This window comes from Oryctolagus cuniculus, chromosome 4 (assembly GCF_964237555.1).
Source record: "Oryctolagus cuniculus chromosome 4, mOryCun1.1, whole genome shotgun sequence".
NCBI lineage: Eukaryota > Metazoa > Chordata > Mammalia > Lagomorpha > Leporidae > Oryctolagus > Oryctolagus cuniculus.
The window spans coordinates 83,704,826-83,727,716 of record NC_091435.1 but is presented as its reverse complement, the minus strand read 5'-3'; the positions used below and the strand labels follow the sequence as shown (position 1 = coordinate 83,727,716).

At 38.8% G+C, this 22,891-nt stretch overlaps 1 protein-coding gene across 36 annotated transcripts in view; it reads left to right on the top strand.

The window, feature by feature from the left end:
• DLG1 (discs large MAGUK scaffold protein 1) overlaps nt 1–22,891 on the top strand; it is a 250,407-nt gene that overhangs the window by 34,650 nt on the left and 192,866 nt on the right. Inside the window, exon 1 of one of the 36 annotated variants that reach the window (XM_051818937.2) lies at nt 10,148–10,287. The exons of the other annotated variants lie outside the window; for them this stretch is intronic. Within the exon in view, the coding sequence (XP_051674897.1) occupies nt 10,258–10,287 (30 nt within the window). The 5' untranslated portion in view covers nt 10,148–10,257. Of the gene's footprint in view, nt 1–10,147; nt 10,288–22,891 lie in introns of those variants that run through there. 36 annotated transcript variants of the gene reach the window in all.

Below are 22,891 nucleotides of genomic sequence, written 5' to 3'. Positions count from 1 at the left end.
TTGACTCTTAGTCCTTTCATTATGATCAATTGTGAACTGAAATTGATCACTTGGAATAGTGAGATGGCATTGGCACATGCCACCTTGATGGGATTGAATTGGAATCCCCTAGTATGTTTCCAACTCTACCAATTGGGGCAAGTCAGCCCGAGCATGCCCCAAATTATACATCTCTTCCCTCTCTTATTCCCACTTTTATGTTTAACAGGGATCACATTTCAGTTAATTTTCAACACTTAAGAATAACTGTGTGATAATTACAGAATTAAACCAGTCATATTAAGTAGAACAGACAAAAAAAAAAATACTATGAGGGATAATGTATTAAGTTGTCCATTAGCAGTCAGGGCTATGCTGATCAAGTCACCATTTCTCATAGTGTCCATTTCACTTCAGGAGGTTTCCTTTTTGGTGTTCAGTCAGTTGTCACCGATCAGGGAGAACATATGGTATTTGTCCCTTTGGGACTGGCTTACTTCACTCAGCATGATGTGTTCCAGATTCCTCCATTTTGTTGCAAATGACTGGATTTCGTTGTTTCTTACTGCGGTATAGTATTCTAAAGAATACATATCCCATAATTTCTTTATCCAGTCTACCATTGATGGGCATTTAGGTTGGTTCCAGGTCTTGGCTATTGTGAATTGTGCTGCAATAAACATTAGGGTGCAGACCGCTTTTTTGTTTATCAATTTAAACTCCTTTGGGTAAATTCCAAGGAGTGGGATGGCTGGGTCGAACGGTAGGGTTATATTCAGGTTTCTGAGGAATCTCCAGACTGATTTCCATAGTGGCTTGACCAGTTTGCATTCCCACCAACAGTGGGTTAGTGTCCCTTTTTCCCCACATCCTCGCCAGCATCTGTTGTTGGTAGATTTCTGTATGTGAGCCATTCTAACCGGGGTGAGGTGAAACCTCATTGTGCTTTTGATTTGCATTTCCCTGATTGCTAGTGACCTTGAACATTTTTTCATGTGCCTGTTGGCCATTTGGATTTCCTCTTTTGAAAAATGTCTATTGAAGTCCTTGGCCCATCTCTTAAGTGGGTTGTTGGTTTTGTTTTTGTGGAGTTTCTTGATCTCTTTGTAGATTCTGGTTATTAACCCTTTATCTGTTGCATAGTTTGCAAATATTTTTTCCCATTCTGTCGGTTGTCTCTTCACTCTCCTGACTGTTTCTTTTGCAGTACAGAAACTTCTCAATTTGATGCAATCCCAATAGTTGATTTTGGCTTTGACTGTCTGTGCCTCCCGGGTCTTTTCCAGAAATTCTTTGCCTGTGCCAATATCTTGAAGGGTTTCTCCAATGTTCTCTAATAACTTAATGGTGTCAGGACGTAGATTTAGGTCTTTAATCCACGTTGAGTGGATTTTTGTGTAAGGTGTAAGGTAGGGGTCTTGCTTCATGCTTCTGCACGTGGAAATCCAGTTTTCCCAGCACCATTTATTGAATAGACTGTCCTTGCTCCAGGAATTAGTTTTAGATCCTTGATCAAATATAAGTTGGCTGTAGATGTTTGGATTGATTTCTGGTGTTTCAATTCTGTTCCATTGGTCTATCCATCTGTTTCTGTACCAGTACCATGCTGTTTTGATTACAACTGCCCTGTAGTATGTCCTGAAATCTGGTATTGTGATGCCTCCGGCTTTGTTTTTGTTGTACAAGATTGCTTTAGCTATTCGAGGTCTCTTGTGCCTCCATATGAATTTCAGCATCATTTTTTCTAGATCTGCGAAGAATGTCTTTGGTATCTTGATTGGGATTGCATTGAATCTATAAATTGCTTTTGGGAGAATGGACATTTTGATGATGTTGATTCTTCCAATCCATGAGCATGGAAGATTTTTCCATTTTTTGGTATCCTCTTCTATTTCTTTCTTTAAGGTTTTGTAATTTTCATCGTAGAGATCTTTAACGTCCTTGGTTAAGTTTATTCCAAGGTATTTGATTGTTTTTGTAGCTATTGTGAATGGGATTGATCTTAGCAGTTCTTTCTCAGTCATGGCATTACTTGTGTATACAAAGGCTGTTGATTTTTGTGCATTGATTTTATATCCTGCCACTTTGCCAAACTCCTCTATGAGTTCCAATAGTCTCTTAGTAGAGTTCTTTGGATCCTCTAAGTACAGAATCATATCGTCTGCAAAGAGGGATAGTTTGACTTCTTCCTTCTTGATTTGTATTCCTTTGATTTCTTTTTCTTGTCTGATGGCTCTGGCTAAAACTTCCAGAACTATGTTAAATAGCAGTGGTGAGAGTGGGCATCCCTGCCTGGTGCCAGATTTCAGTGGAAATGCTTCCAACTTTTCCCCATTCAATAGGATGCTGGCTGTGGGTTTTTTATAAATTGCTTTGATTATATTGAGGAATGTTCCTTCTATACCCAATTTGCTTAGAGTTTTCATCATGAAAGGGTGTTGAATTTTATCAAATGCTTTCTCTGCATCAATTGAGATAATCATATGGTTTTTCTTCTGCAGTCTGTTAATGTGGTGAATCACATTGATTGATTTGCGAATGTTGAACCATCCCTGCATACCAGGGATGAATCCCACTTGGTCTGGGTGGATGATTTTCCTGATGTGTTGTTGTATTCTATTGGCCAGAATTTTATTGAGGATTTTTGCATCTATGTTCATCAGGGATATTGGTCTGTAATTTTCTTTCAGTGCTGCATCTTTCTCTGGCTTAGGGATTAAGGTGATGCTGGCTTCATAGAAAGAATTTGGGAGGATTCCCTCTTCTTCGATTGTTCTGAATAGTTTGAGAAGAAATGGGATTAGTTCTTCTTTAAATGTCTGGTAGAATTCAGCAGTGAATCCATCTGGTCCTGGGCTTTTCTTTGTTGGGAGGGCCTTTATTACTGTTTCAATTTCTGTTTCAGTTATGGGTCTATTTAGGTTTTCGATGTCTTCATGGTTCAATTTTGGTAGATTGCATGTGTCCAGGAATCTATCCATTTCTGATAGGTTTTCCTGTTTGCTGGCATACAGGTCCTTGTAGTAATTTCTGATGATTCTTTTTATTTCTGTGGTGTCTGTTGTTACGTTTCCTTTTTCATCTCTGATTTTATTGATTTGGGTCTTTTCTCTTCTTTTTTTAGTTAGTTGGGCCAATGGGGTGTCAATTTTGTTTATTTTTTCAAAAAACCAGCTTCTCGCTTGGCTGATTTTTTGTAATGTTTTTTTGGATTCAATCCTGTTAATTTCTTCTCTGGTTTTAATTATTTCTCTTCTCCTACTAGATTTGGGTTTGGTTTGCTGCAGTTTTTCTAGGTCCTTGAGGTGCGCTGAAAGCTCATTTATTTGGTACCTTTCCAATTTCTTGATATAGGCACCTATTGCTATAAATTTGCCTCTCAATACTGCTTTTGCTGTATCCCATAAGTTTTGATATGTTGTGTTGTTGTCTTCATTTACTTCCAGAAAGTTTTTGATTTCTCTTTTGATTTCTTGAATGACCCAGTGTTCATTCAGGAGCATGTTGTTCAGTCTCCATGTGTTTGCATACTTTCTGGGGTTTCCTGAGTTGCTAATTTCCAGCTTCATCCCGCTGTGGTCTGAGAAGCTGCATGGTATGATTCTAATTCTTTTAAATTTGCTGAGACTTGCTTTATGTCCTAGTATGTGATCAATCCTAGAGAAGGTTCCATGCGCTGCTGAGAAGAATGTGAAGTCTGTAGATGTAGGGTTGAAAGTTCTGTAGATATCTGTTAGATCCATTTGGGCAATAGTGTCAATTAAATCTGCTGTTTCCTTGTTGATCTTCTGTCCGGATGATCTGTCTATTTCTGAGAGTGGAGTATTGAAGTCCCCCAGTACTATTGTATTGGAATCTAAATCTCCCTTTAAGTCCCTTAACATATCTTTTAAATAGACCGGTGCCCTGTAATTAGGTGCATATACATTTATAATAGTTACATCTTCCTGTTGAATTGAACCCTTAATCATTATATAGTGTCCCTCTTTGTCTCTCTTAACAGTTTTTGTATTAAAGTTTATTTTGTCTGATATTAATATGGCTACACCTGCTTTTTTTTGGTTTCTGTTGGCATGGAATATCTTTTTCCAACCTTTCACTTTCAGTCTGCATGCCTCTTTGTTAGAGAGATGTGTTTCTTGTAGGCAACAAATAGTTGGGTTGTGTTCTGTGAGCCAGTCAGCTAAACGGTGTCTTTTAACTGAAGAATTCAGACCATTAATGTTCAATGTGACAATTGATACGTAGTGACTTTGCCCTGCCATTTTCCCGGAAATGTTTTCTAGTATATGCTTTGAGCTTCCCATGCTCTTTTACTGGTAGGTGTTCTTCCTTTCCCTTCTTTCATATTGATGGCCGTGTTTCTGTGTTTCTGAGTGTAGCACATCTTTAAGTATCTTTTGCAGGGCCGGACGAGTGGCCACAAAGTCTTTCAATTTCTGTTTGCTATGAAAGGTCTTTATTTCACCTTCATTCACAAATGAGAGCTTGGCAGGATATAATATTCTGGGCTGGCAATTTTTCTCTCTTAGCACCTGTGCTATGTCTCGCCATTCCCTCCTAGCTTGTAGGGTTTCTGATGAGAAGTCAGCTGTGAGTCTGATTGGAGATCCTCTGAGAGTAATCTGACGTTTCTCTCTTGCACATTTTAGGATCTTTTCTTTATGTTTCACTGTGGTAAGTTTAATTACCACGTGTCGTGGTGAGGATCTCTTTTGGTCATGTTTATTGGGGGTTCTATGAGCTTCCTGTACTAGGATATCTCTGTCCTTCTCCAAACCTGGAAAGTTCTCTGCTAGTATCTCACTAAAAAGGCCTTCCAATCCTTTCTCTCTCTCCATGCCTTCAGGAACTCCTAGAACTCGAATGTTGTTTTTTTTAATAGTATCCTGTAGATTCCCAACAATATTTTTCAGGTTTCTAATTTCCTCTTCTTTTCTTTGGTTTGACTGTATGTTTTCCTGTGCTCTATCTTCTAAGTCCGATATTCTCTCTTCTGCTTCACCCATTCTGTTTTTAAGGCTTTCTAATGTGTTTGTCATTTGATCTATTGAGCTCTTCATTTCATTTTGATTTCTCTTGACTATTACACTTTCCTGTTCTACTAGTTTCTGAGTTTCATTTTGACTCTTCCTTAAAATTTCATTTTCACGAGAAAGATTTTCAATCTTGTCCATTAAGGATTTCTGTAGTTCAAGGATTTGCTTTTGAAAACTTCTAAATGTTCTTATCATAAATTTTTTGAAATCCGTATCTTGCATTTCTTCTATCTCATCATCTTCATACTCTTGGCTTGGGGTGTTTTGCTTATTTGGAGGCATCATAGTGTCATCGTTGATCTTGCTCCCTCTATTTCTGTGTTTGTTACTCGGCATAGTTAATTCTTCTTGCGTCACTGTGCGCTTTTTTTTTTCTTTTTTTTCTTTTTTTTTTTTTTATACTGTGTCCGTGTTAAGTGGACTGCCTACTGTTGGAGGAGCCTTGGAGGCTTGAGATGGGTGCGGCCTGAGAGCTCTGCCTGGTTCTTCCAGGTTAAGGGTGTGCAAAGGTGACACCCTCAGGTTATGCGTGGTAAATCTCTCTCTTTTTATTTATTTATTTATTTTATTTATTCAGGGGGTAAGTAACACTGCAGGGCAGGGCTGTGCAGAATTGATGGTATTTAGCTTCCAGTCTTTGGCTCCTCTGGACTCCCACTGGGTTGCCTAGGCTACTGAATTGTAGTGACTCAGTTCCTTAACTCTCCCCCACTGATATGTAAATCCAAAGAGGAGGCCTGCTCTTTGTCTCTTGGGAATTCTTCAAGTCTTGCAGCCTTGTAACCTTTGCAAGGTTAGGGGGAAGAGAAACCCCGAAGCTTTTTTTTTTCCTTCTTTCCGGTAGTGAGTTTGCTGCACTTTCCGGCCCCCCTCTAGATTCTGACCCCCGTTTCCCCACCAATGTCTCGGGTTATTGAGCTCACCTCCCCTTCCAGCGCCGATGTGTGGACTCGGAGCCCTGAGCGTCTCAAGTCTCCCCGCTGTTTTCTGTGTGGCGTGCACTCTCCTTGGAGCTCTGTCGTGCAGACCCTGGGGCTTCTGCGGCTGGGTCCCGCGACTTTGCTTCCGTGCGAGCATTGCCTGTTAAATAGCCAAACAATATTTTTGATTTGCTATAGTCAAAAAAAAATTTTAATTATTTATTTGAAAGAGAAAGGAGAGACTGAGATCTTCCATTTGCTGGTTCATTCCCCAAATGGCTGCAACTGCTGGGCCTGGGCCAGGCCAAAGTCAGAGCCAGTAGCTTCATCAGGGTCTCCCACGCAGATGGCAGGGCCCCAAGCACTTAGGTAGGCTATTGTCTGCTGCTTTCCCAGGCTCCTTAGCTGAGAGCTGGATCAGAAGTGGAACAGCCGAGACTTACTGGAGCCCATATGGGGTGCCAGCACTGTAGACAGCAGCTCCACCTGCTCTGCTGAAGCACTCGCCCCTGTAGTCAAAAGTTTTAACCTCCCACTGTTAATAAGGTTTGACACATTTAGGGATGCCTTCCGGACTGTACTACATACAATAAAAATTTCATGAGAGTAATTTTAGAACACTAAGAGAGAAGCCAACTAAAGGGTTTTACATACTTCTTTATTTTCCTTCACAGAATACAATGCCCAGTCAAAACTAGATATTACTGGGGCCAGTGCTGTAGCGTAGTAGGTTAAGCATCTGCCTGTGGCCCCGGCATCCCATATGGGCACAGTTGGTGTCCCAGCTGCTGCTTTCCCAATCCAGCTCTCTGCTATGGCCTAGGAAAACAGTAGAAGGTGGCGCAAATCCTTGGGCCCCTGCATCCATGTGGGGTGACCTGGAAGAACTTCTGACTCCTGGCTTTGGATTGGCCCAGCTTTGACCATTGCAGCCATTTGGGGAGTGAACCAGCAGGTGGAAGACCTTTCTCTCTCTCTCTCCTCTCTGTCTGTAACTCTGCCTCTCAAATAATATCTTAAAAAAAAGCCTTAGAGCTTGCGTATATTATTTTCAATAATTTGCCTAAAAGTGATAAACTTTATTTAAGGAGTCATGAACTTTACTCTTTCACATTGGGAGGAAATTACTGGGGGGGAGGGGATCAGGAGAAGAATACCGTCAGTCTTCAACCTGCCATGTAGTTTCCAGGCATTGCTCTTTATGGAGGAAACGATGTGTTAGTCCAGGATGAGTGTACTTTTGCGCTCACTCCCCAACCTGATAGTTACATTTTAGGGCACTTCAGAAAGTTCATGGAAAAAAAGAATTAAAAGATGTTTATTTTGGTGCAAAAAAATTTTGAAGTCCGTCCATACAAGAGGTCTTAAAAAAGTTAGGGAAAAGTGCTTTATAATTAAGAAAAAAAGCTATGCATGAGTTTCAAAAAATCTGCGCCAAAATAAGCATATCAATTCATTTAATGTCCTCCCTCCCTCCCTCCCTCCCTCCCTCCCTTCCTCCCTTCCTTCCTTCCTTCCTTCCCTCCTTCTTTTTCTTTTCTCTTTTTTTTTTTTTTTAAGATTTTATTTATTTACTTGAGAGGTAAAATTAAGACAGAGAGAGAGAGAGCTTCCATATGCTGGGGTCACTCCCTAAATGGCCAAAACGGCTGGAGCTGAGCTGAACTGGAGCCAGGAGCTTCTTCCGGGTCTCCCACTAGGGTGCAGGGGCCCAAGCCCTTGGGCCATCTTCCACTGCTTTCCCAGGCCATAATAGAGCTGGACTGGAAGAGGAGCAGCTGGGATGTGAACCGGTGCCCATATGGAATGCACACACTATAGGCAGAGGCTTAGCTTACTATGCCAGAGCATTGTTCCATTTTTCTACAAACTTATTTGAAGTGCCTTTTTGTACTCGTACGTGTAAGTCTGAGAGGAGAAAACAAATCATTTTTCCTCTGTAATCTCAGCACATTTCTTTATCAGAGTGGTAGGAGGAGGATCTCCTACCACATAATTCTCCAATGGACATCAACTGAGTGTCTGATAATTCAGTTCAGTTCTGACACTCTCTTCAAGTAGGGCTAGTGTCTGATTCCAGAGGTTCAGGCTCAGACCTACATGACTACCCGTTTTTTCAAGTGCTTTTCACAAGCAGTAGATAGGCACCTATAGTTTTGACTGGCCAGCTGTAAATCAGGGTTTTCATGACTCCTTGGTTCCCATCATCCACCTCTTAGGTTCCATTAATTTGTGAGGAAGACTCATAGAGCTCATGGAACATGTTTACTGGTTTTTAAAGGATATTAGAATATAGATTGGGGCTGGTGCTGTGACGTAGCTGGTAAAGCAGCTGCCTGCAGTGCCAGCATCCCATATGGGCGCCGGATCATGTCCTGGCTGCTCCTCTCCCAATCCAGCTCTCAGCTACGGCCTGGGAAAGCAGTGGAAAATGGCCCAATTCCTTGGGCCTCTGCAACCACATGGGAGACCTGGAGGAAGCTCCTGGCTCCTGGCTTTGGATTGGCTCAGCTCCAGCCATTGCGGCCAACTGAGGAGTGAGCCAGCAGATGGAAGACCTCTCTCTCTCTGCCTCTCCTCTCTCTGTGTAACTCTGACTTTCAAGTAAATAAATCTTTGTTTTGTTTTGTTTTTTTTTTTTTTTTTTTTTTTTTAAAGAAAGAATATAGTTGAACAGTCAGATAAAGAGGCATGCAGAGTGAGATTTGGAAGGGTCCTGAGTGCAAGAGCTTTGATCCTGGTGGGTTTGGGAGCCTCTGTCCTCTTGGCACTTGGATGTGTTTGCCAACCTAGAAGCTCATCAAATCTTGTTTTTATAAAGTTTGATCTCTAGTTCCTCCATACTTACTTCGTTTCTGGAGGTTAGTCGATAGAATTGAAAGTTCCAACCTTCTAATCTTCTGGTATCTGTGGACTGTAAAGAAACTTTGTGGATGAAATCTCTGAATGATACTCTTCCTCACACATTTTTATAGGGGAGTGTGGCTGGAAGCTTAATGAGCCTGAAAGTCAGTTGCCAGCACTGTGCCTCATTCCCTATTAGCATATCTAGTTCTATTCCCAGTGATCTTGAGGACAGGACACAGTTTCCTTAAAATAGGAGACTTCTGGGTTAAACATAAAGACTTTTTTTAAAGGATGAGTATAATTGTTTCTTTTCTTTTTCTTCTTAAAAAAATTTGAAAAGCAGTGGGGCTCAGAGATCTCTGAACCACTGGTTCATTTCCTAAATGCCTGCAGTGGCTCAAACTGGGTCCAGCCTAATCCCTGGATTAGGGAGTTGGGAATCTAATCTCGGTCTCCCATGTTGGTGACAGGGACCCAAGGTGTACTTGACCCGCTACTGCTACTTTCCAGGGTATGCATTACCAGGAAGCTGGAGTTGGGAGTTGGAGCTGGATATCAAACCTAGGTACTCTGATGTGGACATGTGTCTTAACTGCTATGACTAAACTTCCGTCACCCCCCACCCTCAGACAATCCCCCAAATGAAGACTCTTTGAGGAGTTTGAAATGGTATAGTCATAACTGTTTTTGTGGTGTTTCTTTTGTTTTTGGAGGGGCACAGGATTAAGCAAAATGGATTTAGTAAGACTCTAAAATCTGACTTCAGTAGTAAACTGTTGTGTATTTTGTTTATTTTAGTAAGCAGAGAAAAGCTACATGTCTAAGATAATATTTTAAATTATTATGTTTTGTTCTTCCTGCTCCCCTTCTCAAAAACACCACATGGAATATTCCATTCATTACTGCCTGAGAAAGTCATTACTTTTCAGGCTGCAGTTGCTGAAATGGTTTAGTGGAAGAAGTGTGTGTTTGCATTTTTTTAGTGATTTTTTTTGGGAGGGAGGGAAGGTAATTGTTTATTGAAGATACAAAGTGTAATAAACAAGGAGAAGCAGATTTAAATTTCTATCGGGGAAACCTCTTTGTGAAATATTTCATCAGATGACTCCCTCTCAGTCTTATATCTTGAAAAGAGGGATTAATGAAATAGCATCTGAAGCAGCAGTGGACTCTTGTGGAATAAACCCTGACATCTTCCACAGTATTTTGTGGGATAATTTCAAGTTCTTCAGATACAGATTACATAAAGAAGATTGTAGGGCACGTGACACATTCTGGTTTCTTGTATTTCAGATAGTAAAATTGCTACCTCTAAGAATGGATCCTGAAGAGATCTTGTCACAGTTATAACTTTTCATCTGTGATTTTATCTTACAACTTTATTTTTAATCCTTGTTTTAAACTTTCTGTGCAAATAGGCAATTTAAAATAGTTTTGCTTTATGTGTAAAATATTATTGTGATGGTAGAGTAATGGATTGCCTGTGCATTGTAACCACAAAGGTAAGATAAAATGTTTTTCTGTGTTTCATTGTTTGTGACAGATGTAAGAGACCTTTTTCATAATGTTTTTTTTTAAATAAGGTGTAACTATTATTTAGATATTTTAACCCATGTGATGCTTAGTTTAAATCCTCTAGGAAAAGCAATATTTTGAAATGTGTTTCAGATAGCTTAAAATAGTGTGTTGAACAGATATATTTTCTCCTGAGATTTACCAGGAAGCTTTTCTCCCCAAAACAAAGGTTTATAAGTTATGATTATACTTAAATTTCCTAAATAGTTATATATTCCCAAGTTATTCTCCTCTGTTTTATTTGTATCCCAGCGTGTCATGCTCATTGAAAGTATAACTTATTTTGAGTACATTTTCTGGACTCTTCCTTGTATAGCAAATGTAATTTTTTTAAGAGAAAGAATTTAGCTAAATTCTGATTGTGTTACATTTGGAAAGATGTTGATTTTAATTTAAAGCAATTAAAGTTGTAGGTATTCCTTAAAGTACTTATTTTGGAGTTTGTTTTCCTCATGGTTTTGAAAGTTCAGCATACTTCACTTAATTTCTGAGTTCAGTTTCTATTATTTCTGGTCACCAGTTTGTGGACATGGTGTAATTGTGTTCTAGATTAAGAGTGCTTACAGTTAAAATTTACATATTCGTTTCCTCAGTGTGGAGTATTTTACCTTTTTAGTTTTTATTTCTATACACTTAGGATCTCACTTAGTGGTTGTTATATGAGATTGTAAAATTATGTTCAGTAATAATAAGTAAACTTATAAACTCTCAAAGGAGGCTGTTACAGTTTTGTTTAGTGAATTATTTCTCTGAATAGGAAAAGCAGGAAAATTGATAGTAATTAGTTTTGTTTTCTTGCTGCTCATAGTTTCAGTTTAAATAATACAGACATGCCCATATTACCTGGTATCATCCATGTTTTTAAGGGGTGTCTTCTGTGTATATTTAGGTAAACTGTCTTACTGAAATATTCTAAAGGAACGTTTAAAGGGAGCAGAAGTCTGGAAAACAGGGCTCTTTCCCCTTCTCAGTTCTTTTCGTAAAGGTCTGTGTTTGGTTCTCCCCTCTGATTTACTTTTTATCATTTCATTCATTTTGATTTTTATTTCTGTTACAGCAAGATTTTTGAAATGGTCTATCTCTTCTCTCTGCTCTATTTTCTTGATAGAAATTTAGAGTTTTTTTGCATTTGACCCTGTTTTAGCAAGAGAGAGGTACTATTTAAAAAAATTGTATGTAATCATTCTAAAGTATTTATAAATTTTTATTATGTAACTGTTAAAGCCAAAATAGAAAAAGATGTAGGGTGGAAATTAGGAAACCTAAAACATTATTTGTAGTTACTTCTGAAATTGCTAAATTAAAATGATTTGTTCTATTATTAGGAATGAACCTCTTGACTATATTTAAACTAAAAGCTATAGCTGGAAGAGTAACATTTTTTATTTTCTTTTCAACTAAAGGCTACAGGAGTCCCCTCCTTTGGGGAGATTTTCTGATCTGTGGAGAGTTTTATGGCTTTATATATGTTTTTAAAGTCTGTCATTATGATGTAATTTTATTATGTTAATACTAAAACACCTTTCCAAGTACAATTTTTTTCATCATCCGCCTCCCCTCTCTCCCACTTGTGTAGGCATGGTGAGCTAGGTAGGAATGTTGCATCACTGCTGCCATGGATACCCTTAAGAACAGGCATGTGGGTTGAGCTAAAGCAATGATGATTAGTTTTCTGGTTATCTCTCCCACCCCCCATGACTATATGTTCTTCACAATGAAGACGGTTATTTTAAAATGTTAGCAAATGACTGGGTTATGAGGTGTGATGACTAAATCATAACTGCTTGAACTGCCAAATCTTGGCCTCGACTTACAGTAGTATTAATGCCATTTACTAATTTAAGGCTGCCATAAGTAGCTCTACATTTCTTTTCTGATTAGTATGTTTTAAACACAAAAATAAAGTTTGCTTTGCCTTTTAGTGAAAGTGAAAATTTACTTTCTCTTTGAGTTTTGAAAAATACTGTTCTAGATTTAGATATTTTGCAGCGGAAAAGGTGCTAGTGAGCATATTTATTGTGGCAGTGTTCTCAGTATTAGTATACTTATATAGATTTGTTTGCAGTTTAGAGTGCTTTTCAGCATAATGTCTTTCTAGGAGAGGTTTATTTTTATGTTTGTAAATTTTTGTGTTCATTGCTAGCTACTTTGTAAATATCAGTTGGAGGGGAGTTAATATTGTTAGGTGCCAGGCAGAGAAATGTGGTTTTGACATACTGATTAACACTGCAGGAAAATTAACTTGGAGTGATTGTGGTGTAAAGTATATTTTCTTATGTGAGCAGTAAGTATACAATATATTTTGTTATATTAGCAGTAAAGACAAGGGCATTCAGGTACTTAACATAGATTTCCCAGCTGTCTAGTAACTTCTGAGACAGTGTTGTATAACTTTAGTGCCAGAATTTCTTGTAGTAGGTTCTGGTCTTTTGTTAACACTGCTTGCTGATGAGATGAATAAAAGGGAGGATGTTCTCTGTCTCTTTTCATCTAAATTGCATCTTACTCTCAGTACCAATTGTTTTGTTTCAGTTTAACTGACTTGCCAAAATTTGGGGTTCATGTTAAGTGGTTTGTGACAGTGTTTGAAGTATATGCAATTTCAGGTGTCTCTTCTACTTAAGGAACTGACAGTACATATGCTTTAGGAGTTCCAGACCATGATTTCATTAAAACAATCTTTATATTAAGTATATTTTCCACTGAATTATGTCTGTAATATGTTTTGACTAAATTATTTCTCCTTTTTATGGCTAGCAAGGTTCGTACTCTTATCCACAATAATTAGGTTTCTTTTAACTTCACACCATATGGAAACAATTTCTTAAAGTTTCACCTTTTTTGTTAATTTCTAGTATCCAGTCAGTGTTCATCTGGAGTTTTCTTAGATCTACTGAATTGGAATAATACAGGTTGCTTTCAAACGCTGCTCTATTTACAACCAGACTTTCCAAATGAAGAGAATAACTAAGGCTTCCGTTTTTCTTGTTTTGTTGCTATTTTTTATATTTTATTTATTTATTTTTTATTTGACAGATGGTTAGTGAGACAGAGAGAAAGGTCTTCCTTCCGTTGGTTCACTCCCAAATGGCCACTACGGCTGGCGCTATACCGATCCAAAGCCAGGAGCCAGGTGCTTCTTCCTGGTCTCCCATGTGGGTGCAGGGACCCAAGCACTTGGGCCATTTCCACTGCCCTCCCCGGCCACAGCAGAGAGCTGGACTGGAAGAGGAGCAACCAGGACTAGAACCCGGTGCCCGTATGGGATGCCGGCGCCGCAGGCAGAGGATTAACCTAGTGCGCCACCATGCCAGCCCCAACCATTTTTTATTTTTAAAGATTTATTTATTTGAAAGGCAGAGCTACAGAGAGGCAAACTGCTGGTTCACTCCCCAGATGGCCCTACTGGCTGGAGCAGAGCTAATCTGAAGCCAGGAGCCAGGAGTTTCTTGCAGGGGCCCAAGGAATTGGGCTGTATCCTACTGCTTTCCCAGGCTATAGCTGAGAGCTGGATTGGAAGTGGACCAGCCCAGACTCGAACTGGTGCCCATATGGGATGCCAACACTGCAGGCGGCAGTTTGACCTGCTGTGCCACAGTGCAGGCACTGCTCTTCCACATTTTTAAGTCCGTTATAGTCTGGTTTCTGCAACATGCACTCAACTAAAGTTGTACCACTTAGCATGGGCATAGAATGAAGAATAATACCCTAAGAGCTCAGGCTCTGGAAGCTGTTAAGGTTCTGATCTCAAAACCTGATTCTTAGACAAGTTGCTTATTCCCACAGGGTTTAAGCTTTGTTATTTTTAACATAGGGAAAATAATGATATTTGCAAGATTTATTTATTTACTTGAAAGTCAAAGTTACACACAGAGGGAGAGGGAGAGAGGGAGGAAGGGAGGGAGAGAGGGAGAGAGAGAGGTCTTCCATCTGCTTGTTCACTCCCCAACTGGCCACAACAGCTGGAGCTGCACCAATCTGAAGCCAGGAGCCAGGAGCTTCTTCCGGGTCTCCCACATGGATACAGAGACCTAAGGACTTTGGCCATCTTCTGCTGCTTTCCCAGTCCATAGCAGAGAGCTGGATCGAAAGTGAAGCTGCTGGGACTTGAACTGGCGCCCATATGGGATGCCAGCGCTGAAGGCAGTAGCTTTACCTGTTACGCCACGGCACGGGCCCCAGATTTTGCTAATTATTAGCAGATCTTTTTAATAATTTTTATGAAATAATAAAATACATAGTCTTTTGACAAGGTAGAATGGTCTGGTCCTTTCTGAATTCTTCTTGTTTCCCTCTTTTATAATTCTTGCTCTTTGCCATTTATTACTAGTGTACTACTTTTGTTTCTTTATTATGATTGGGAATGGTTTAAGTTGAGCTCTTATCATTAAGGCAGGCTGTGGATATAGAAATAACAGGAATGTGAAAGATGATGAGATTTAAATATATTTATACCCATACCTGTTTCTGCTTTATCAGTCTTTTTCTGTTTTTATTTTGGACTTCAGTGCTATGCTAATGTTGGCCTTCTGAGGTAGTTTCCTGGTTGTCAGAAGTTTATTACTGTAATAACTATTATTCTTTTGGTGATTGGTGTATAACTATTTCATATGGATAAAGAAAAAGAATTTCCCATGTGCAGGAATAGGCAATTACTTATGATTCCAATGGGTATATAATAAATACTTGTTTTAACTGGATGACTGATAAAATGTTAGGTAATAAAGCACCAGAGAAATATTGAATTATTTTGTTTTGTCACTTTGGGAATTACACATACAAAATTTAGCTCCTTTGGATAAAACAGATATCTATGTAAATATTCACATTATATATCAGAGGACTTTTACTTGTAGTAGGTTGTATTAAAATTCTCTGCTAGTCATCAGCTTTGAAAGTGTGAAACCTGTTAAGAGAAAAGTTTCAGTACAAATTTCAGATTTCTTAGATTTTTCCAGGTTAAATTTTAATAATGAATAGAAATGCTGCCCTCTACTGTTGGCTGATTTTTTTTACTGCCATGTAAAAATGTTCCCTAGTCTGTGTTATACTTCCAGGTTAAAGTATAACTATGTAAGACAGTGTTCTGATAACTTAGTTAATAAATTATAAGTAATGTAACTACCCTTAAATATGTTCATTGTCATTTTGGGTTTTAAAAAACCTGGATCTTGGGATGAACTTTAGTGTAAGCTTCTTATTTGATGTAATTAACTTTTAGTAGTTACTAAATTGAGCCTATATGGTTGTGTGACTCTTAATAACTCATGAGTAAACTATAGGTAAACATAATTTTTAAAAAATCTTATTTTCTAATTTTAACATCAAAGTTTTATCTTTAATGTTTCAAATTCTGAAAATTTGAAACTTTATTAAATGGGGATGGAAGATCTGAACAGAAGACATTGCTTAAAAGTGATACCGTTGGGTGTATTTTAACCTCATTTTGTGTCTTTGTAAAATGTTCAGATTAGAAGGGAATATTAGAAGAGTATGAAGAAGATTCAGAGTGCGGATATCTAAAAATTTTTAATTGGTGGGTTTTTTTTTATTTTAAAAAAGATTTATTGGGGCTGGCGCTGTGGCGTAGTGGGTACAGTTGCTGCCTGCAGTGCCAGTATCCTACTGGGTGCCGGTTCTAGTCCTGGCTGCTCCACTTCCAAACCAGCACTTTGCTATGGCCTGGGAAAGCAGTAGAAGATGGCCCAATTCCTATGATCTTTGAATAATTCCCAGAGGCTTCAGTCATTAACAAGTGTCTTGCTTCATAGCATTTTTATTATCATTACCATCCTTATTATCTTTTTTTTTTCAATAAAATGTACAAATATTAGTTTGAAACCTGATGCCTTTTATAACTGTTTAATCACTACCCACATAAAGATGGAAACATTTCTAGTACCCTCAAGGACTCTTGTTTTGCCCTTTCCAAGACAGAGTGCCTTTCTTGGAGATAATTTTTCTCACCATTTATTGCTATAGATTAGTTCTGAGCTTTTATAAATGGGATCATACAGCATATGTGTCTGTATAGGTTACACACATATATTTACAGTTTTTAAATTTTTTATTTGAAAGACAGTGTGACACACATACACATAATTGTCCATTCACTGATTCACTCCCAAATGGCCCCAACAGCCAGGTCTGGACCAGGCTGAAGCCAGGAGCTAGAAATCCCATCCAGGTCACCCATATGAGTGACAGGAATACTTGGATGATATTTAGCTACCTTCCCCAACACGTTAGCAAAGAGCTGGACCAGAAGCAGAACAGTAAGGACTTGAACCAGTGCCCCAATATGGGATACTAGCATTGCAAGTAGCAGCTTAATCTGTTGTGCCATAACGCTGGCCCCTATATAGTGGTTTTAATTTACATTTCACTAATGACTGATGATGTTAGGTATCTTTGTATGTGGATATTTGTCATCTGGATATCTCTTTTGGTGAAAAAGCTCCTCATGTCTTTTGCCCATGTTTTAATTGGGTTGTTGATTCCTCTTGTTGTTGACTTTTGAGAGTAATATACCAGTCCTTTCTCAGGTATATCATTTGTGAACAGTTTTTCTTCACTATGTGGCTTGTCTTTTCTTGTTTCTGTTAGGGTCTTTCATGGAGCAAATATACATAATATAATATGCTACCTTAGCCATTTTTTAAAAAGATTTATTTTATCTATTTGAATGGCAGAGTTGTAGAGAGAGAGGGACACACACACACAGATCTTCTGTATGCTGGTTCACTCCCCAAATGGCTGCATTGGCCAGGGCTGGGCCAGACCAAAACCAGAACCAGGAGCTTCTTCTGAGTTTCCCTCAAGGGTGCAGGGGCCCAAGGATCCGGGCCATCCTCCACTGATTTCCCTAGGCACAGTAGCACAGAGCTGGATCAGAAGTGGAATAGCCAGGACTTGAATTGGTGTTCATATGAGATACTTCACATCTCAGGCAGCAGCTTTACCTGCTACGCCACAATGCTGGCCCCACCTTAGCAATTTTTAAATGTATAGTTCAGCAGTAGTAAATAACATAAATAATGTGATACAGCAATTACCACCATCCATATGTAGATCATTCATCTTGCAAAAATTGAAACTCTTCATTAAGCAATAATTCGTTATTCTCCCTCCCAACTCCTGGCAGCCATTATTCTACTTATGTCTCTTGATTTTTACTACTCTAAGCACCTCATATATAAAAATCACAGTATTTGTCTTTATGTGGCTTGCTTATTTCACTTAGTCCTCAAATTCAACAATGTTTTAGTATATGTAGAATTTATCACCTTCTTAACTCTGAATAATATAATATTGTATGTATATACATTTTCTGTATCTGTGGACTCTTAGATTGTTTCCAAGATTTAGCCATTGTGAATAAATTGCTATGAATATGGCTGTAAGACTATCTCTTGGAGATGCTGCTTTCAGTTCTTTTGAGTATATGCCCCAAAATAGAGTCGTTTAATCACATGATAATTCTATTCTAAAATTTTGGAGAACTGTTATAGTTTTCCACAATGGCTGTACCCATTTACATTCCTACCAACAAGGCACCAGAGTTCTGATATCTCCACATCCTCACCAAAGCTTGTTATTATTTTTTTAAGTAGTCATCCTAATGGATGTTAAGTGGTTATATTATTGTAGATTTAATTTGTATTTCCCTAATGACTACTACTAATAATAATACTGGGTATCTTTTCATGTGCTTATTGGGCCATTTGTTTGTGTGTATGTGTATAAATAAGCTATTTATACAAGTCTGGGGCTGACATTGTGGTGTAGTGGGTAAAGATGCCACCTGCAATGCGAGCATCATTTATTGGCACTGGTTCAAGTCCCTGCTGCTCCACTTCCAATCCAGCTCTCTGCTAAGGGCCTGGGAAAAGCAGTGGAAGATGGCCCAAGTGTTTGGGCCCCTGCAACCCATGTGGGAAAACTGGATAAGGCTCCTAGCTTCAGCCTGGCCCATGCCCAGCTGTGTGGCCACCTAGGGAGTGAACCGGTGAAAGGAGGATCTCTCTATGTCTCTGTGCATCTAACTCTGGCTTTCAAAATCTAAAAAGTAAAAGTGGGGCTGGTACAGTGGCACAGTGGGTTAACACCCTGGCCTGAAGCGCTGGCAACGAGACCTGAGCGCCGGTTCGAGACCTGGCTGCTCCACTTGTGATCCAGCTCTCTGCTATGGCCTGGGAAAGCAATAGAAGATGGCCCAAGTCCTTGGGCCCCTGTACCCACGTGGGAGACCCGGAAGAAGCTCCTGGCTCCTGGCTTCAAATCGGCACAACTCTGGCAGTTGCAGCCAATTGGGGAGTGAAAGACCTCTCTCGCTCTCCGCCTCTCCTCTCTCTGTGTAACTGACTTTCAAATAAATAAATAAATATATTTAAAAAAAGAAAAAGTAAAAGGATATCGGTCCATAGTTTTCCAGTAGTATCTTTATCTGGCTTTATTTGTTTATAAAGAGAGCTTTTCCATCTGCTGGTTCACTCCCCAGACAGCCACAAAGGCCAGTGCTGGACCAAGGTGAAGCCAGGAGCCTCCTCTAGGTCTCCCACGTGACAGGGGCTCAGCACTTGGGCCATCTTCCACTGCTTCTTCCAGGCCATCAACAGGAAACTGCATTGGAAGTGGAACAACCAGGACACAAACCTGGTGCCACATGGAATGCCAGCATCATAGGTGGTAGCCTTACCCACTGTGCCACAATACTGGCCCCATTTGGCTTTAGTATCAGGGTAATATTGGCTTCATAAAATGAGTTTGGAGGTATTCCCTCCTCTTTAGTTTTTGGAAAAGTTTGAGAAGGATTGATTGCTGTTAGTTCTTTAAATGCTTGGTAGAATTAACCAGTGAAGTTCTGAAGTTCTTGGGCCCAAGACTTGTCTTTGTTGAGAGATTTCTGATTACTAACTTAATTTTCTTGCTAGTAATAGGTCTATTAAGATTTTCTCTTTTTGTGATTTAGTCTTGATAGGTTTTGTATTTCGAGGGCTTTAATTTAGGTTATCCAGTTTGTTGACATACACTTGTTCATAGAGGGTACTTTGAAACATTCATGGAAAAATAGAATTAAAAGGTAAAGTTCATTTTGATGTAAAAATTTTTTGAGGTTTGTGCCACAGTTTTTTCATAATGCATATTTTCTATGAATTTTTTTGAAAATTTATTTGAGAGGCAGAGATAAAGAGAAAAAAAGAGCTGCCATCCATTGATTCACTCTCCAAATACCTATAATGGTTAGGGATGCTGATTTTGAGGTCAGCATGTTTCTTAAAGTGATTAACATTCTATGAGTCTGCTGTGTGGACTGCTTCCCGTGTTGGACATTCTCTCCTTTTTAATTCTATTATTATTACCATGTACTTGATCCTATTTATAGGATCTCTTTAACACTTAATCCTATCTATATGTTCTCTTTAACACTTAATATGATCACTTTAACAAATAGGATGGCATTTTTACCACCAAGTTCAATGGGATTTGGAGTCCCATGACCGGTTTTTAAACTGCACTCTTGGAAGTAAGTCTGTAGGAATGTATGCAGAACTATACATCTTTACAGTTACAAACTTCCTCCTCCCTCTCTTATTCCCACTCTTTCTAATGAGATTCATCCTCAGTTGACTTTATACACATATGATTAACTCTACAGTAAGTAAAGAGTTCAACAAATAGCATGAAGGAAAAAAAATGAAAAAAAAAAAAACAAAATGAAACTGTTCACAGTCAAGGCAAGAGCAGCTCAAATTATGTCCTCTCAAAGTGTCAATTCCACTTCTACAGATTTCATTTTAGGTACTCTATTAGTTCTCACAGATCAGAGAGAACGTATGGTATTTGTCCCTTTGGGACTGGCTTATTTCACTAAGTAGAACGTTTTCCAGATTCATCCATTGTTGTTGCAAATGACCAAATTTCATTTTTTTAACTGCTGGGTAGTATTCCATCATATACATATCCTGTAATTTCTTTCTCCAGTCTTCGGTTGATGGGCATTTAGGTTGATTCCATGTCTTAGCTATTGTGAATTGAGCTGCAGTAAATATGGAGGTGCAGATAGTTCTTTTGTTTACTGATTTCATTTCCCTTGGGTAAATTTTCAGGAGTGGGATGACTGGGTCATATGGTAGGTCTATATTCAGATTTTGAGGTATCTCCATACTGTCTTCCATAGTGGCTTTACCAGTTTACATTCCCACCAACAGTGGGTTAGGGTACCTTTACCCCCACATCCTTTCCAGCATTTGTTGTTTGTTAATTTCTGTATGAAAGCCATTCTAACTGGGGTGGGGTGAAACTTCATGTGGCTTTGATTTGCATTTCCCTGACAGCTAGTGATCTTGAACATTTTTTCACAACCCTTAAACTTTTCATTCAATTTTATCAATGAACTTTTCAAAGTACCCTCATATAAAGTAGATGTGAAATACACATGCCTATGGATTTACTTCCAAGTGTACAGTTTAAAAACTTCCCAGGGACCCCAAATCCCATTAAGCTGTGTGGTAGAAATGCCATCTTAAATGTTAAAGTGACCATATTCAATGTTAAAGTGATCATATAGATAGAATTAAGTGTTAGATCATATAAATAAGATCAAGTGTCTGGTAATAATAATAGATAGAAATAAAAAGGAGAGAATGATCCAAGGTGGGAAGCAGTCCACACAGCAGACACGTAGAATGACAATCGCTTTAAATAGAACTCTGACCTCAGAATCAGCCATTAAGGCACTCTGGTCTGGCTGAAAAGACTGTGAGAGCATTTCAGGCATAAAAAGCCAAGACATTATGGGTGGGAGAGGTCCTATGTGAGGGATCTCTGAAATGAGACCCCAGTGAAAAGAAGTGTCCATGAAAGAAGGATCTATCTTTCTCTATAGGGAGGAGAATAGTTCCACTTTGCCTATGGCCTTGCCTAAATACTGACAGAGTTTGTAGACTCAAAAGGCTTCCATGGGGGCTAAAACTGTGGCATAGCAGGTAAAGCCTCTGCCTGAAGTGCTGGCATCCCATATGGGCGCCAGTTCAAGTCCTAGCTGCTCCACTTCCAATCCAGCTCTCTGCTATGGCTTGGGAAAGTAGTGGAAGATGGCCCAGGTCCTTGGGCCCCTGTAACTAAAACTATGTGGGAGACCCAGACAAAGCTCCTGGCTCCTGGCTTTGGGATTGGCACAGTGCTGGCCATTTTGGCCAATTAGGGAATGAATCAGCAGATGGAAGACCTCTCTCCCTCTCTCTCTGTCTCTGTCTCTCTCTGCCTCTCCTTCTCTCTATGTGTAAGTCTGACTTGCAAATAAGTAAATAAATCATTTTTTTTAAAGGCTTCCATAGCCTGGGCAACTCATGGCAAGAGCCTCAGGTGATTACTGACATCATACACAAGAGTGTTAATTGTTAAATTAACATCAGGAGTCACTGTACACTTAGTCCCCATGCAGGACCTCTGTCCTAAATGGGTTGTACTATGAGATATAACTGTAAAACTTGTTGTCAAACAGTTTTTTATATTTTGTGTGTGTGTGTATGTGCAAATAGTTGAAATCTTTACTTAGTATTGAATTGGTCTTCTGTATATAAAGTTAATTGAAAATTAATCTTAATGGAGAATGGGACTGGGAATGAGAGGGAGGAGGAAGTGAGGAGGGAGTGGAGGTGGGAGGGTGTGTATGGTGGGAAGAATCCCTGTATTCCTAAAGGTGTTCTCATGAAATTTATACTAATTAAATAAAAGGTTTCTAAAAAGAAAAAAGAAATATAAATGAATTTTGTGTTTAAACTTGGGTCCTATCTTACCATATATATTCAAATATTTAAAAATGTGAAGAATTTCAGGTCTCAAGGATTTCATGTAAGAGCTATTCAACTTGAACTAGTGTTTATACCCATTTTAAAAAAGGTATTAATCTCTTTAAATCACATAGCAAATAAAAGATGGAGCTAGTTTATTTCATATAGATTTGATTTGTTTTCTAGTGTCTTTTCATCTCACTCTACAAGATTCATTTGAACATATCTGGTAGGATAGGTTTAGAGGTAATGAACTCCCTCAGCTTTGATTTATCCCTCACTTTTTGGGAACATTTTGACAGAAAAAGGATTATTGGTTGAAGATTTTTTTTTTTTAACCATCACCTTAAATATCTCTCTGCCCTCTGGTGTCCAGAGTTTTTGATGAGAAATCTGTGGATAAGCTGATTGATAGTTTCTGGTGTGTAATGGTGCTTCACGTTTCTCTTGGTGCTGTCAAGATTGTTTTTGTTTTGGCTTTAGAAGATTTGATTATAATGTGTCACATTGTGAGTCTGAATTAATTTTATTTGGAATTCATTGAATTTCTTAGATGTTTACCATTCATCTATCAGAATTGGAAGGTTTTCAGCCATTATTTCTATAAATATTCTTTGACCTCTGGAACTCACCCAAGCATGTGTTGATCTGTTTGATGGTATCCTACATATCCCTTGGGTTGTATTCACTTTTCTCAATTTTTTCTTTCTGTTCCTCAAACTGAATTGTCCTGTGT